Here is a 14,904-nt window from a genome sequence, read left to right on the forward strand (position 1 = left end):
GAGGACTTTTCTCTCATCGTGACTAAAATGCAATCAGTCAACTTCACCTGCAGTAAGAAGTAGAAGCCCAGGCTACGAGGATGCTGTTCTTGGGCTTTTCGAGGCCAAAGCAGAAACCTCTGGACGGGTAAGTCTCCAGCTTCCAGGACCCACTCTTCCCCACCACATTCCTTCACCTCTGCCAGCACATACAGGCGGCTGGGGTCCAGCCCCAGAGTCGCAGCAGCGTCCGAGATCACAGAGGCCGCTGTGGCATCCTTCTGCACTCTGATGGGCGGAAAAAGGTCAACTCGATTTCTGCTACAAATATTAGATTATAAATAATGTAAGTTAACTTAATTATTGTGGAGAACTCACCTGAGGTTGCAGCAAGCGGGGGACTGGGAACTCAGTCGTGGGTAGATCTGAAGCATGTACATGCGGTCATCGTGATTGTTAGGGCTAGGGAGCCTACCTCCCCCCACTCCTCCTCCACCTGCATTTGTTGCCATGGTGGCAGCGCCATCTCTGACACTCATCCTGAGCCAGGGGGAGTGGCCTCAGCATGCCGCACAGCCACCGCCTCTGTCTCACCACACAGCACCTGAGGACGACAGATGAGCTGGTCAGCAAGAGTCCCGTTTGCTCTCAGAAACCTCCACTGATGATACAGCAATGTCTGATATGAAGCTCACTAATCTAATTTTATTTAAAACATGGAGTTGTGTAAAACTTGGAGAAACACACTAACAAGTCCCTGATGGATAATGACCCTCAATATAAAGGGTTTAAACTTTATAAAACTTACAAATAACAAAATAATAAAAAAAGCATTTGATTTTCTAATAAAAATCTTAAAACAGATGGAAAACCAAGCTGTTGTAGAAGCAGAGGTGTGTCTCCAAACTGCCCAGGAAAAAAAGCCAAACAATTAAGAGTACGATTAAAAAAAAAGGCCTTAAGATGATGAATGAGAGATAAACTCTTGCAGTAACTGCATCCTGTCAGGCGGACTACTTCTGAAACCCTTTTTTTGTAATCAGTGGTTAAGTTTAAAGGATGTTACTGACGTAGGTGCATCAACACAGTGAGCACAGGAGACTCGCAGCTCAAGACAGCAGCGACGGGGCCTGAATTATCCCCAACGCCTTACATTTAAGTGAATTAACAATAAGCATGAAGAATGAATCTAAAAAAGTAGCAACAAAATACATAAAGCAAATTAAAAGATATTTCGATTTGACCGAGAAAAGGCCACGCGACCACTTTTCAATTCTCGTTTGCCTCGTACTGTAAAAAAAAAAACGTGTTAATCCCTAGAGCGAATCAAAGAAAATACTGTATTTCCATTTCCACTTAATCAAAAAGCAAACAGCACTTAGATGACACACCATTCCAGATCATACGTAAATGGCTTTGCTACTGAAACCTAACTGTATGTTGCAGCTGCAGACGGTGCGGAGAAATTCAACCCTTCCACTTTGCGATGACAACACAGCCACTTGGGTTAAACCACAAATGGTGTATTGACTGCACACTGTTCACTCCTGGAGACACACACACACACACACACACACACACACACAGAGTGATATACGACCGTAAAACTCAGGGACAAGATGAAGTGAGTTCAGCCTCTCTGCAGTCACTCATATCTACATCCACAAATGATTGATGAATGGCAAAAAGTGTAACCAAGTTTTATTTTAAGGAAAAATGCACTGTCATCCTGAAAAAGACTTCATCACTTAAATCTGATCATCTTTAACAACTGCTCATCTTCACCCGACTTTAGTTTTTTCGTATAAATCTGCAGCCCACGCTAAAAAAAGAATCACACAAGTCCTCCACAACACCCCGGCGTTCAAATCTGTACGAGCTCACTTCAAACCACATTTAAATTGTTGACGCTGTCAGTTGCTGTATGGTTACTTTGCCAGAATGATATAGTGACAGATTTATAGTCATCAACACAGAGCAGAAGCCCTCGTTATGACTGCAGATTCACTGAAGTATTTAGGCCCCATTCACACTAACACAGATAGTTAGGAAAAAAACTTTTTAGAGTACAGATAAAAACAAAACAAAACACGAGATTCTGGAAAAACAACAACATTGACGCCTACTTCTCGCATATCCATTTTTGCTTTCGGTCCTGCACATGAGCTGGCGACCACAACAAGTGAGCAGTTTTTCTACATGTGCTTCACTTTATTCTGATTCTGCCATCATTTTACTTTGTATATATTCTAAAGACAAAACTACAGAGAAAAAAATGGTGAACGATGGCAAAGAAAAAATACCAGGTGCAAATGTTTAGGAAGGAAGCGTAGCAATTTATTTTAATGTTCTGCTTGTAATTGAACATGTTGCTGACCTCAATGTCATTGGTGATTGGTGGTCTGTCACAAAACCTAACGGAGGGTGAGGAGCTGTAGTCCAGGGTGAGTCCAACACACAGCAGCTGGGTGAGGTTTGATCTAATAAATGATCAGGTTTCGTGTCTTTTCGTCAGCAATGCTTGCTATGTAAAGTGTGAGCCCCTCTCTTGGGGAAACAAGAACCTGTTTTAAACTGGTGCATGCTGGGCAGAGTGCACAGCTTTGGTAAACTGATCCTGGGTCAAGTCCTGCCATCACTGATGCCCACAGTTTACTGGGTTTTTCTCACTTAGGCAGAGGGTTCGTTTTCTCTGTACAACAAACATGAGTTTCACTAGCAGAGATACCTAAAATAAACAGGCAATTGAGTTTAACCACGAAGGGAAATTTTAATGACACTTTTCTGTCACTGATATATCAAAACAAACCGCTTAAAAAGTTGCTGGAGGTTGGTTAATAACTTAGATTGGAGGATATCTCATTTGCAAAAAGACAAAGATAATGTTCTGTCACTTCCTGTAAGTCATGGGAACTTCTGAACAAGAATAATCACACGAGATCTTGGACCACACAGTTTTGCTAAAGAACTGGTTGCATCTTTCTAGTAAATTTTGCACTGGTCCCTTTGAATCGTTTTACACATATCTTTTTTTTTTTGGTTTGCCTCCGAGATGAATAAGCACGATTAATCCAGCTCTGCGTCTGCTGATTTGCAAAAACAATGAATGATTACTGCACAACGATGATGGCAAAGTTACTCTTGAACAATTCGAGTCATAGAGGAGAACCGAGGAAAAACAGAGCGACTTATAACTCATGGGCTTGTGCCTCTGCCAGGCGAGCTGACCACAGTCTCAAAAAACAAGTAAGCTTTTAAAAATGCCACGGCATGCAAAACTGCAGAGACCACAAAAAACGGCATTGTCATTATCCTCCATCATGAGGCTTGTCTGGTTTAAATTTGTCACTTTAGCTTCAAAACTGCTCTTGAAACTACTTTCAAAAAAAGAGCAAACATAAAGCTGCAGTATCTGTGGAAAGATCAATATATCTCAGTTTGTGTGGTGAAGAAAAACGGAGGGAGGGGGAGAGAAGCTAAAAAAAAGGCACAAAAAAGAAAGACAGGGCGTGGAAGAGATTTAAAGAGAAAGGTAAACATCTAAAAGTGAGATAGAAAGGACGAGTCCCTGGGGACAGTCACAAGAGACGGAGGCTTTAAGATAAAAGCTCTACCTCCCCGCAGAGGAGATCCTCTGTGACGATGCCCAGCATTCCTCAGATAAGACTTGGTGTTGCCTGCTTTGTGTAAGCTTAGCCTGCCATTTCAGCTGCTTTCTGGGGGCAGAGAGACAACGTATAACTGAGTGGGATCTGTATCTGCTTACTGGGAGCAAGAGGGTGGGGGGAATCAACATCCAACAAGCTCCTTAAAGCTGGCATTTCTTATTAAAGAGCAGGCCCTGAACTCACCAACCTCATCCCGGCCTAACCCCTCATTATCCAGGCAAGAAAATAGGCTTGGAGTAAATTACTTCCACTGTTCACAGACATGCTGCCCAGAATATTTATCAGTTTGCAAAAATCTAGGGTAATTACCTGCAGTTTGTTAACGTGAAAATAACTAAAAGCGACTGCAGCAGCAAAATGTTAATGTGCTAATGTTTTCTGTTGTATTCCCACTTGTCAGATATCACATCATGCCAAAACATTCAGCAGACAGGAAAGGTTATTTCTGCTGTTGATATATTTGTAATATTATTATTATTATTATTATTATTATTATTATTATTATTTTAAGACCACTCGTGTTGCTGCATTGACAGTCATCTGGGGATTCAGTTTTCAGAGCCTTGGCTTTAACACTCAATCTGCTCATACTTTAAAGGCAATATTTTCGACAAATTCAAAAGAATTGCTTCCAAAATGGTACAAAATGTAAAGCAAACTAAAAGTTTGTAAGGATGTAAAAAAGCCATAAATCATAGCTGATGCTGGAATAACCCACAGGAAAGCCCACCTACCTTCAATCAACTAGCAAATACCTCCAGAAGAGGACCATGACCAATTAGGGTGCCAATTAACGTTGAGTGAAAAGAAATACTTTGCCTTTATATGGCCAGCTGCTGAAGGGTTTACAAACTCACTCACAGATGTGTAAGAGCCTCGAGTGTTGTGCTCTTCCTATGTGATACAAGCAGTAAATTTTCCTCCTGATGGACCTCCCAAGGCCGACACATGCACTCATACTCACACAGACTGTATAAACAGAGCACAGTCACTGCTGAGACACCAGCTGCTGACTTAAATATCAGGCAGGAAGTGAATGAACCAATGACACACACACACACACAAACAAGGTCAAAGAACTTAAACAGAATGTGCTATTTATGTCCCTATAATGTTAACTCACTTTGGCCCCTCCTGCCACTCACCGTTACCGTTTGGATCTCACGCAATACTGAAAAAAGTCCAAAAGGATGAATGTTAAAATGCCAACCTTGCCCTGACTTCATTACAGCATCACAGGAGGACTCTGACGGATCGGATTAGTCAGCTTCTCCTGCTGTAACTATTTACTGACACGAGCATGACAACAGTTCTGTTTTTAAAACTTAAGAATGCGATCATATGATTTTTTTTTTTGTGAAACTGGAAGAATAACGATAAATCTGGGTGCTCCTTTTTATTGTTTGTATTACAGTGACTGGAAAAAAGGCTAAATAAATCTCTTGCTTGTTCTCCAGCATAAAGACTTGACTTCATGGTAATAATTTTAATCGTTTTCTTCTTGCATTTACCAAAGTAAAACAAAAAGAAATGCATCATGCTGCTTTCTTAACCAAAACCTCACCATTACATGTCCTTAATGTAAAGTCTTCCTTGTGTTTTAGGCACGTATCTTAAGAGATTGTGTGGAAACCATGCGTGACCGGCAGCTTCACACTGCACCAACACATCCTGTACAGAAACAAACAGAGGCAACTACACCCTCTGTGTGTGACGTACGTCATCCACTCATTGTGGCAAACTGTGATGCTAAGTGACGCTTCAAGAAATATATACAAAAGACAGCTGAAAAAAATGTTTTTTTAAGTATGAAAATGTTTTCTAGATAGATTATTTGTGAGGTATTTACACAAGCAGCATCATACAGTACTTCAGTGGAGAAATGCATTTTATTTATGAATAGCTTGGATTTAAATCGCTGCTCTTCAAGTTTTGTAGATTTAAAGGGTGTTTGCTCTGAAAAGGTGGCTCTGCTGAATGTTTCATGTGATAAAGGAAGTCCGACAAAATGTACATTTGCGTGGTAGTCATACATATCCATTTGGTTTCACGCTGAATTTTTAATTACTCTAAAATGACCAGGTCGTCTTACGCACTTTCGAGGGCGCATCCGCGTCTGGCTGCCCTGATGTAGGCCGAGCTCCTTTCCTCTCCCCAGGGAAAGTGGAGACGGGGTCATTGAAGTATCCATCACCACTACAACTCCCTGTGTGTGACCTAATGGAGATGAGAAGGGCTGGCTCCTTGCCAAAGCAGGCAACATTGTCCCCCGGGCTCAATGGGAGAGCGGAGCAGAGAAAGCCCAGATTTACTCTGTGTGCGTCTCTGTATGCGTTCTCCCTGCAGCTTTTGGTTTACATTCTCTGAAAGATTCATACACGCGCTGATGGGGAGAGGTTGCTCCTGTTGCTGCAGAGTGGTGGTAAATCAGCTGCAGGGCTGAGCTTCAATGGGAAGAGCGGTCACGCCCAAAAACGGCTGTGAATGGTTCAGAAACAAACTCACTACATCCATGTGACCCATTTACATATGCAAGGAGCAATGCCTCCAAAACTAGAAGTGACACCCTCAACAGACACCAACTGTGTTCAAAAAGACAGACACTGATAGTGAAAGCTGAGCCGACAGAGTGGGGGGGGGGGGATGTGAGGGCTCTAAAAGCTCATTCCCCCCTGTCTTTAAGTCAATTCCCAGGCTGCCCAACTACAAACAATAAAACCAGAGCTGAGGAGCATCTGCTTCCTGCATCTAAAGGGAAGCATAAAAGAGAGAGAAGCCACAGGGATCCAGTCTTTGACTTGGTGATGTTCGTCTTTTCATTCAACAGAGAGCTCATGGTCAAAGCTACTTTCCCCTGCAACAAGTAAGCTGTTAGACAAGGAACAAAAGAACAGGGAAAGACCTTATTAAAGATCATAAATTTCTGCCAAACTATGACTGGTGGGCAATACTAGTGGACATTTCTCCCATAACAGTGATTGTTTCATTTGCAAAACTACATACAAAGTAGCCAGCTGCCTGACCTGCTAATTACCATAACTGTGATGGACAATCAATTATGACACGGTCATCTGACTGCTCTGCATTGATCTGCCATTCCCAATTTCATGTGTCAGAGTCACGTATTGACAGCCTAAAGTGGGCTGCGGTTCTTTTGACATCCCTCCGAGGTAGGTATGACCTCACATCACACACCCATCACTCAAGGCAAAGCGAGAAGTAAACAACATCCATGGCTGGTGCAGTCTGCCCACACAAACACCGGCCAAACTAATTTAGATCTGTTTGAAATCGTGGCTGGATTGCTCCTCCGAGACCTCGGCATGTTGATTTGTTCTGTTGTGTTTGCAGCCAATACAGTATCACTGTTAGACACAGACTGATGAGCTTCATGTGCTTTTCACAGCAGGTCTATAATCCAGGAGGAATGGGTACGGCCTTTCACGACTCCTCCGTGTCTCGCTACCCGTCTGCTGCAGCTCGACTGCTGTGTTTTAAACTGCAGTTTCTAACTCTCCACCTCCCCAGTCATATCGCAGAATCCCCCCACCACTGGTCACCCCCTTCAGCTCCCCCCGCCCTGCTTAACATTTGGCACTGCTGTTTTAACTCCATCCAGATGCCAAGCCTCAGCGAACAGACGAGAGTGGAGGAGAAATACAGCCTTGTGGAAACACCGCTCCTCATAAAACTCCACGTCCTGCTGTTTTGATTTACACATAATGCCTCTTTATTATACCGTGAACCATACTAGAGGTCAAGCACCAGCGAGTAAAGTGGAAGTCCTAAAACCACGATTAATTTCGGCCGTTTAGAGCGTCGTCAAACTTGTCGAAAAGCCTTGAAACGGAATGCAAATAAGCATGCATGCAAATACAGACACAAATCTCCCTCCAAAAAAAAACCCCGAAACACCCCAGGTTTGAAGTTTGCCGTGTGCAGACTCAAGATCCAAAATATTTTCTCCAAAAATGAATGCAAAGAGAAGGCGATGCAGAGCCACTGGTGGCATGAATGTTTCTGATTAGCGTGATGAGCTGACATTTGAGATTCAAAGCGGCGCGCTCATGTGAGACCCACCAGAGCAGCGAGGCTGACGCATGTCTGACTTAATGCAAAGCAGAAGCCTTTGTTTCTAAAATTGTATCTTTCTGGGATTCCATACTGGCTGGTGGTGACAGGAGATTCCGGAGAGTTTTCCGGACTAGTCATTCCAGCAGCCATCTTGGAATAATAAACTTGTTAAAGAAAAGCAGTGAACGCACAGAGAAGGATTAAAAACATGATAAATCTCAATATAACAAACATTAATGAAGCAGCCAAATTAACACCAGTGCAGGGTTATATATGTCTACTATAAAAGCTGGTTGAAGTGTTGAAACTGTAAGAATTAAACCTCTTTCACACGAGCTAAGCCTGTTGTTGTGGGGCTGCATTTTTCTTTCAGGCGTTTCGCACATTTTTTTTTAACTTCCAGCAATCCAGTCAACAACTACCTCATTGTTGGTCCAATTTGGGTGGACTAATTTCTGCAATTAGATTTGGTCAGATTTAAGGACAATGGCACAGATTTAACAAGTATTCTGCGTTGGAATAAAATAAAGAACAGGTCAAATTGATGAAATTTCTTGACGTCACCAGCAGTGGATTGCACTGAGACAGTCAGCCTTAACTCAATAATGTTAACAAATAAAGACTAAAACTGACATGTTTGTTAGATTCAGGTGGGTTTGATGCTTGGTGTACAGTTGCCGTTTGGGATCGTCTCTGGATCAGGAAACACTTCCTCCGCATTTCGCTCGATAAACCCCGAATCACACACACAAACAGGGAGTGTGTCATCTGGAGACGTGAGGCAGCTGCAGGCAAAAAATCAGGAAGAGGGGAGAAAACGAAGGAGGAGGACAGAGGGAATGATTGTACACGCTCACTCATGTGGGTTACCCAGCACTAAAAACGCTTTCCAAACACGTGACTCCTTTGTGAGACCAGAATAAGCTCTGCAGTGCAGTCTGAGTACACTTATTCAAAATCCACCTCCAGTTTATACACAGGCACATGCCTTTCTTTTTTCTGTTTAAAAGCAGAGTCTAGACAGGTGGGGTCAGGGCTATTTTTTCTCCCTTTGATCGCAATACTGACCAGATTTGAAGGGATACAACCCTGGAAGCATGAAGAAAACTGCATTTTCCTAAATTTACAGTCTAAAGCCTCAGTTCTTTGTAAATTCGTTCACCGACTGGCTGTGTCTTAATGATGCGTGGAAGGAAATATTGTCTCTTTCAATGATGTATTGGAGGAAATTGCAAAGAGCTGCTTTTTAAATCATGGCTTGTACTTCGTCTCTTCACACACCCTCCCTGAGCTACCTGGCCCGGACATCCTGACTGATTTCTGTCCAGTGAAATGTAACTTGCATATGGAGTCATCCGTCAGTGACCGGACTCAGACTGCACGGTAAAAATAGAGCGAAAACAAACAGAACAGAGCGGCGCTCCGCCAACAGTGAGCACATAGCCAAGGTCTACTGTTCGTGCTCCATCTCCATTTTGCGCCTTTCTTTCCATCTTTTTTTTCCCCTTCTGTGCCTCCCTCATCTGTGCTCTTCTGCGCTCGGCTTTCTCTCCTTCGCTTCTCTTGTCACTCTTCGCAGCCCTTAGGGTATCCAGTGGTCAGATAAAGCTGCAGTCAGCACATAGAGACACAGAGTTCAAACCTCATGCTGAAAACGGGGTGCCTAACAGTCCAAATATGTGCCCTGTCTTGTTAAACAGACTTTAAAAGCTGGCATACAACACTCTGAGTTCACACACATTGTGTCATTTGTTGTTGCCACATATTCATTCAAGGAAAGCAAACAGACGAGGGGCTGTTTACATGAAGTGGATAAACAGCTGATTCATATTTACAGTACAGCGAACCGTTCAAGAACATAAAGCATACTGCGACGGCTTAACGTCACGAAACTCAATCTACCGTCACCGAACCAAGAAACACATGCACTGCGAGGAATCTTGGGAACCTTGGTTGCGCCGGTCTGTGCCATCTGTAACACACTGGTTTTGTTTCTGCCCTGGCCCGTGCAAAGGGAAAGTTTTCGTCACCTCCACTGTCTAGCACGGCCAAGTTTCCCCTTCTCCTCACGTCATTTCGAAATGAGTAAGGAATGGCCCTAACGTCTGTCTCCTTTACCTTTGGCAAAACTCATTTAGTGAGATGCTAGCAAGCCCTAATTGACTTGCAGCTTTAAAACCTGTGGAAAACTACTCTGATAAAAAGAAGGCACGCAAAAAGGAAGTTATTAAAATGCATTCCCCGGTTATTACAAGCCTGTCATGCAATGTGCACACAAGTGATCTATATTTGTCATGAAGGAATCCATGTTTTTCAAAAAGCTCTTCATTTTAACAGTGGTTTATTAGTGATGTATTGCTTTGAAACTGCTTTTCCACTTCAGTAAAGTGATTCTGCAGGTTATGGTACAGCACAGACGAGCAGAAGGAGACTGAAGTTTAAATGAAGATGGGTGGAAAATAGACACGGCAAAGAGGATGTAACTTGAGCTCATTAGCTATTAGCCTGATGATTACATTTTTCACTATGGTGCAGAGCAACAGCAAACAGAGCCTGAGGGCGTGCCCTCTCTATGGATCCAGATCAAGGGACAGGATCTGAGACTGGAGCGAGGACAAAGGGTCAGCTAGTTGGTTTGTATCCACAGACATGCCAGTCGCTTCCACCAGGAGAAGAGATTCCTCAATTTTCTTTGGTTCTTTGTTTGACAGAACGCTGCATGTGTGTTTTAGACCCGAAGAGGTCATAATCAGAAATCAGAATCGTGCGTCAGGCCCATTTGTGGAACAGCTTTTGTGTGCCCTTCATGATCGTGCTGTTTTTGTCTGGTGCTATAATGTGGTTACTGCTCTTTTCTGACAAACACAAACTCTTACAGGAAGATCGCTGGAAGCCAAACAAAGCAACAGAAAAAAAAGAAGAATACATAACTATCCCTTCAAAATAAACAGCAAAGGAGCGGAAAGCCGTGAAATAAAAACCCATATAACAGAAACACAGTTTAACAGCCAAAACAGTGAAGATAAAACATGCAGATATTCACCTAAATGCCACATAAATTCACTATAAACAGTGATTTAATGCGTCCTCCATAACATTCAGACCACTTTCTGCAGTTGTATATTTTTGTTAAATCTTTGAATCATAACCTAGCCTAAACTCTGGCCCTAAATGTGCAGTTAGAGACAGACGTAATCATGCTTTGCGCCCGATCGGCTAGATTTTTTTGGGCACGATGATAGTTGCTCGAGGAGTCAGGCACAATAAACAAATTCACCCTCCTATAACAGTCTTCGCTGATACCCTTTCATTACAGCAGGATTTATTTCTAAAGTCCATGAAATCAACAAACCACATCGAAAGTGCCATCTAGGACAGAGTTACTAAGCAGTTTGTGGAATTGAAACAACATCACTTCCTTTGACGTTTCTGGGTCTCTTTGACGACTCAAACAGGACAGAATCACTCAGCCTCTTTCAATCACCTGCTATTTACCTGGCTCTGTTAATAAAATATCCGAACGTGAGGGTATTTGTTCTCAATTTCTTGCCAGAAAAAAAAAAAGCAATCCCTGGGGCAGTTGTGTAACAGAACTAAACCAAGCACTGACATACTTTATGAACACAAAAGTCCACACATACGCACACCGGTGTCCCATTTCTTCTTTCTGACCTCCTTCTTTACGCTCATTCCCTTTCCTATCAAACTTTCTATAAGAAGTTAAAGGGCAATAATAAAGGGAAGGGTCTAATTTTACCAACGACAGCTTTTTCAAAGGAGCTCTTCGTGTCTCCAATCAAATGGAGCTCTTTCAGCAAAAAGAAGCAGGACTAGCTCAGCCAGTCCTAAATATCTACAGCAGCCGAGTTTAAAAGAATAGCAAAGGCATTTTCCTGGTGCGTACACACGTAAATAGGACCGCAAGCCCCAACAAGCCTGACTGTTCTTGCCAAACCCTTGGCAATGAGCCCTCGGTGCACCTCGTGTAGGCGTGGACTTTCAAAAACAGGGTCAACACATACCAGAAACTTTTAATATTTAAAAGCAGTCAAAGCAAATTACAAATCGTCTAATTTACAAACGAGTTGCCTGCAATAAACGACGCTCCCATTCTCTTTTAGCCTGGAACTAAACAGTGAGAGAAAAGTCGAAATTTGAAAACCTTTTATATCAATTATAAAATCAATATAAAATGTTACTTTGCAAGTTAGAAGAAAGTGTCATGAGCAACTGCTGAGGTGTAATTCTGCTCACACTCACCTGCGTTAACATGTGGAAACAACTTCAATCCACCGCTTAGAGAATCTTATCAGCAATAGAGGGATAGCAGCTTAATTTACTGTGAATCTTAAAATGGTGGACCTAGTAAAGGTGTCATGGGACTGCGGATGTCTGTGTCACTCCACAGGTAGCTTCATCAGCAGGTGCACCAGCTGCAGCCAGAGACGGCGCACGCTGCTAAGGGACTCATTAGAAATCGCTGCGCCGCCACGGCCCGGCCTGCTCCTGCGTCCTCAATCCGCCCGAGACCTAAAACTGTCCCGATTCTGACGCAAAACGCAGAAAGAGGAACAGCGAAATCCATGAATAGCTTGAATAAAAATGGACGCACGAGAGCAGGGTTCCGAACATTTTTGCACCTTTGTTTAATCTTTCTACGGGAGAAGGTCAGCCAGCCTCACATTTTCTGCAAATTTTAAACACAGCCGCAAGCTGAGAGATGAGGACCTTCATCAAAGCTCCCGTTTCTATAGGTTTTCTCCAGCGGTCACCAAAACAAGCAGGCATGAGAAACTAAAGTTACTGAGTAATGCTAAAACAACCCCAACACATGTGACCCTGAAAAGGTTCCAGATAAGAGCGGCTCACAGATCTACCACAACCGTTACACAGCTTCACCTCTTTAACTAAAAATCCAAAATAAGCAGCTCATAAGAAACTTAGTCATTTCATGTCACAGCAGTGTCAAAACGAACCAACTTTCACCCACTACTTTGTACCCGTGGCCCTGCCATTTTAGAAACTATCGAGCTGTCTTATTATAGGAGCAGTTTGCTTCACTAGAGCCACAATAGGAAACAAGAAAACATAATCTAGAATGTGGTGCAGATTAGTGATGCAGGCAAGCTCCAAAACTTCACTTCAAACTCTTGCACACTAGAATAAAGACATGGCGGATAAAATGAACGACAACGCAGAGAGAAATCCTGGTGAGAACGCAGCACATCGCCTGGGTCTCGCCAAGACAGCTACGAAGGGGCTTGTGATCTTTTCATCCATGGTTTTCCGTCCGTCGGGACGTGCGGACAGTTGAACTCAAAGCTGAGCTGAATGGGAGCTGGTATTCTTTCCCCTCCCCCCCACCTTCTTATCCTCAACCACTGTCAGATCTGTAGCGGGGCTTGGGGAGCACAAACCATTAGCAGGGGGCCATATGGTCCTTTCCTTTCAGCGGATGGCAGCGGGCCATTCTGTAGGCTGCCTGAGTGTTTTTGAAGCATCTTAAAGGAGGTACGGGTTCAAACAAAACAAATGAAAATGCTAATGCTTGGCTGGCACAAGCGTGTAGCTGCCAGGCCCCCAACAATCTTGTGTAACAGTCCAAACATCCTTACCTACGCGTGCAGACGTATGATAATCATTATAAAGGTTCCACTCTCTGATCTGACTTGTATTTATTTTTATTTAAATCCACTCCTGATTGTCTGAACACCAACATGTGGGTGGTACTGTGACAGGAGGAAGTGCTTTATGTCACTCAGTCATATCTAAAAGAGAGCAAATAAGGTAACACATTTCACACGAGTACAGCTGTTTCACCTGAATTGCTAACCAGTCGGTTATATTTAGAAACATTGATTATGTCTGTGGGGGGAGAAAAATATAGCACCCTACTGGACAATAAAACACTTGACCTCACAGCTCTCTGTAGAACCTCATGTTATTCAGCCATAAAATGTGTCCCATACAAAGCATAAAACATCAATTATGATCAGAGGGGGTATTTAGTTGCCTCTCCTTTGCACAGCTCTGTCAGAGAGACACAAATCAATGATGGGGGGGCTTACTCAAACAAAAAACAACTGGACCCTGTCAGGTGTGCTAGATGTGATATATATCCCAGAAACATTCTCAGCTCAGACACACACTGTTTGAGATCATGCTGCACAGAATAACTAGTCAGGCATGTTAATACCACTCATCCTAATCAAAACAATCACCCAATAGTTTCTGAATTTGTGGGTTAATGCGAGCAGCCTGGAGCTACTTTATAATAACTTCCTTCTTTCAGAGTACTGGTCCTACATTACACGTACCTTTTATCGGTAAACCATCATTTATTTATGATCTGAACGAGCTTTTAGGGTGAATAAGAAGCTCACAGAGGCTTTACTTCTTCCACAAAGTGTTCGTTTTACGTACCTTCCTCGGCAGTCTGTCTCATTGTTCTGCTGTAATCCTCGGCGACACGACCGACTGGCGGAAAAAATGTATTTTAAAAGAAAAAATCTATTTTACAACCACGTTCCAGGTTGTTTCTTCGTTTTGTCCCCTCACCTTTTTGACAGGAACAATAATGGCTCGTATGAAAAAGAAGAAGAAGCAGCTAGCAACCGTGGATTCCCAGGCGGACAAAGCTAATTTTTTTTAGGGTTTCAAACCGGGGCGGGCAGAAAGTGAAACACACCGAGACAAAAAAAACCCCCAAAATAAACTAAATCGCATCCTTCTTTAAACACAATGGCTCCTAGTCGCATGTAAGATCTAAAACGCCTCAAACTGTGTTGTTTCAGACTGGCTAACCAGCTAGCCTGTCGCCACTTCCTTTCTCCGTGCCTTTGATAGCAGCAGCAGTCAGAGCGCTGAGAAAAGTTGAGGAAAAAGGCAGCAGATTGTGTTCAATGAAGGCGCCCTGTTGCTCCGCGGCGTCTGTTACACAGCAGCGCCCCCTGCTGGGCGGAGGCGGCGGCGCAGCACGGGAGCACGGAGGCCGGACGGCGCCCCCTGCTGGACGAAGGCGGCGGCGCAAGTATTTTAAAACTTTTAAACTTTTATCGTGTTTAGTTTGCGTTTTAAACGGAAATTTCATCTTTACCCACCTGCCAAGGAGTTTGTGTTGTTGGTAGCGGTTGCTTGTTTGTTTGTTTATCTGCCTGCCTGTTTGTCTGAAATCTGTAAACAG

The 14,904-nt window shown here is 43.2% G+C and overlaps 1 protein-coding gene across 6 annotated transcripts in view; it reads right to left on the reverse strand.

The window, feature by feature from the left end:
* LOC108230619 (unconventional myosin-IXb) overlaps positions 1–14,582 on the reverse strand; it is a 44,693-nt gene extending 30,111 nt beyond the window's left edge. For 3 of the 6 annotated variants that reach the window (XM_017406989.3, XM_017406987.3, XM_017406988.3), the window contains exons 1-3: positions 14,145–14,581; positions 358–583; positions 48–267 (exon numbers count right to left, since the gene is read on the reverse strand). In XM_017406989.3, coding sequence (XP_017262478.1) covers positions 48–267; positions 358–518 — 381 coding nt within the window. In that variant the 5' untranslated portion in view covers positions 519–583; positions 14,145–14,581. Of the gene's footprint in view, positions 1–47; positions 268–357; positions 584–14,144 lie in introns of all 6 variants that reach the window. The other 3 variants (XM_017406986.3, XM_017406991.3, XM_025003952.2) reach the window with 2 other exon arrangements.
* Positions 14,583–14,904: the final 322 nt, after the last annotated feature.

The sequence above is a fragment of the Kryptolebias marmoratus genome, linkage group LG24, assembly GCF_001649575.2.
Source record: "Kryptolebias marmoratus isolate JLee-2015 linkage group LG24, ASM164957v2, whole genome shotgun sequence".
Lineage (NCBI taxonomy): Eukaryota > Metazoa > Chordata > Actinopteri > Cyprinodontiformes > Rivulidae > Kryptolebias > Kryptolebias marmoratus.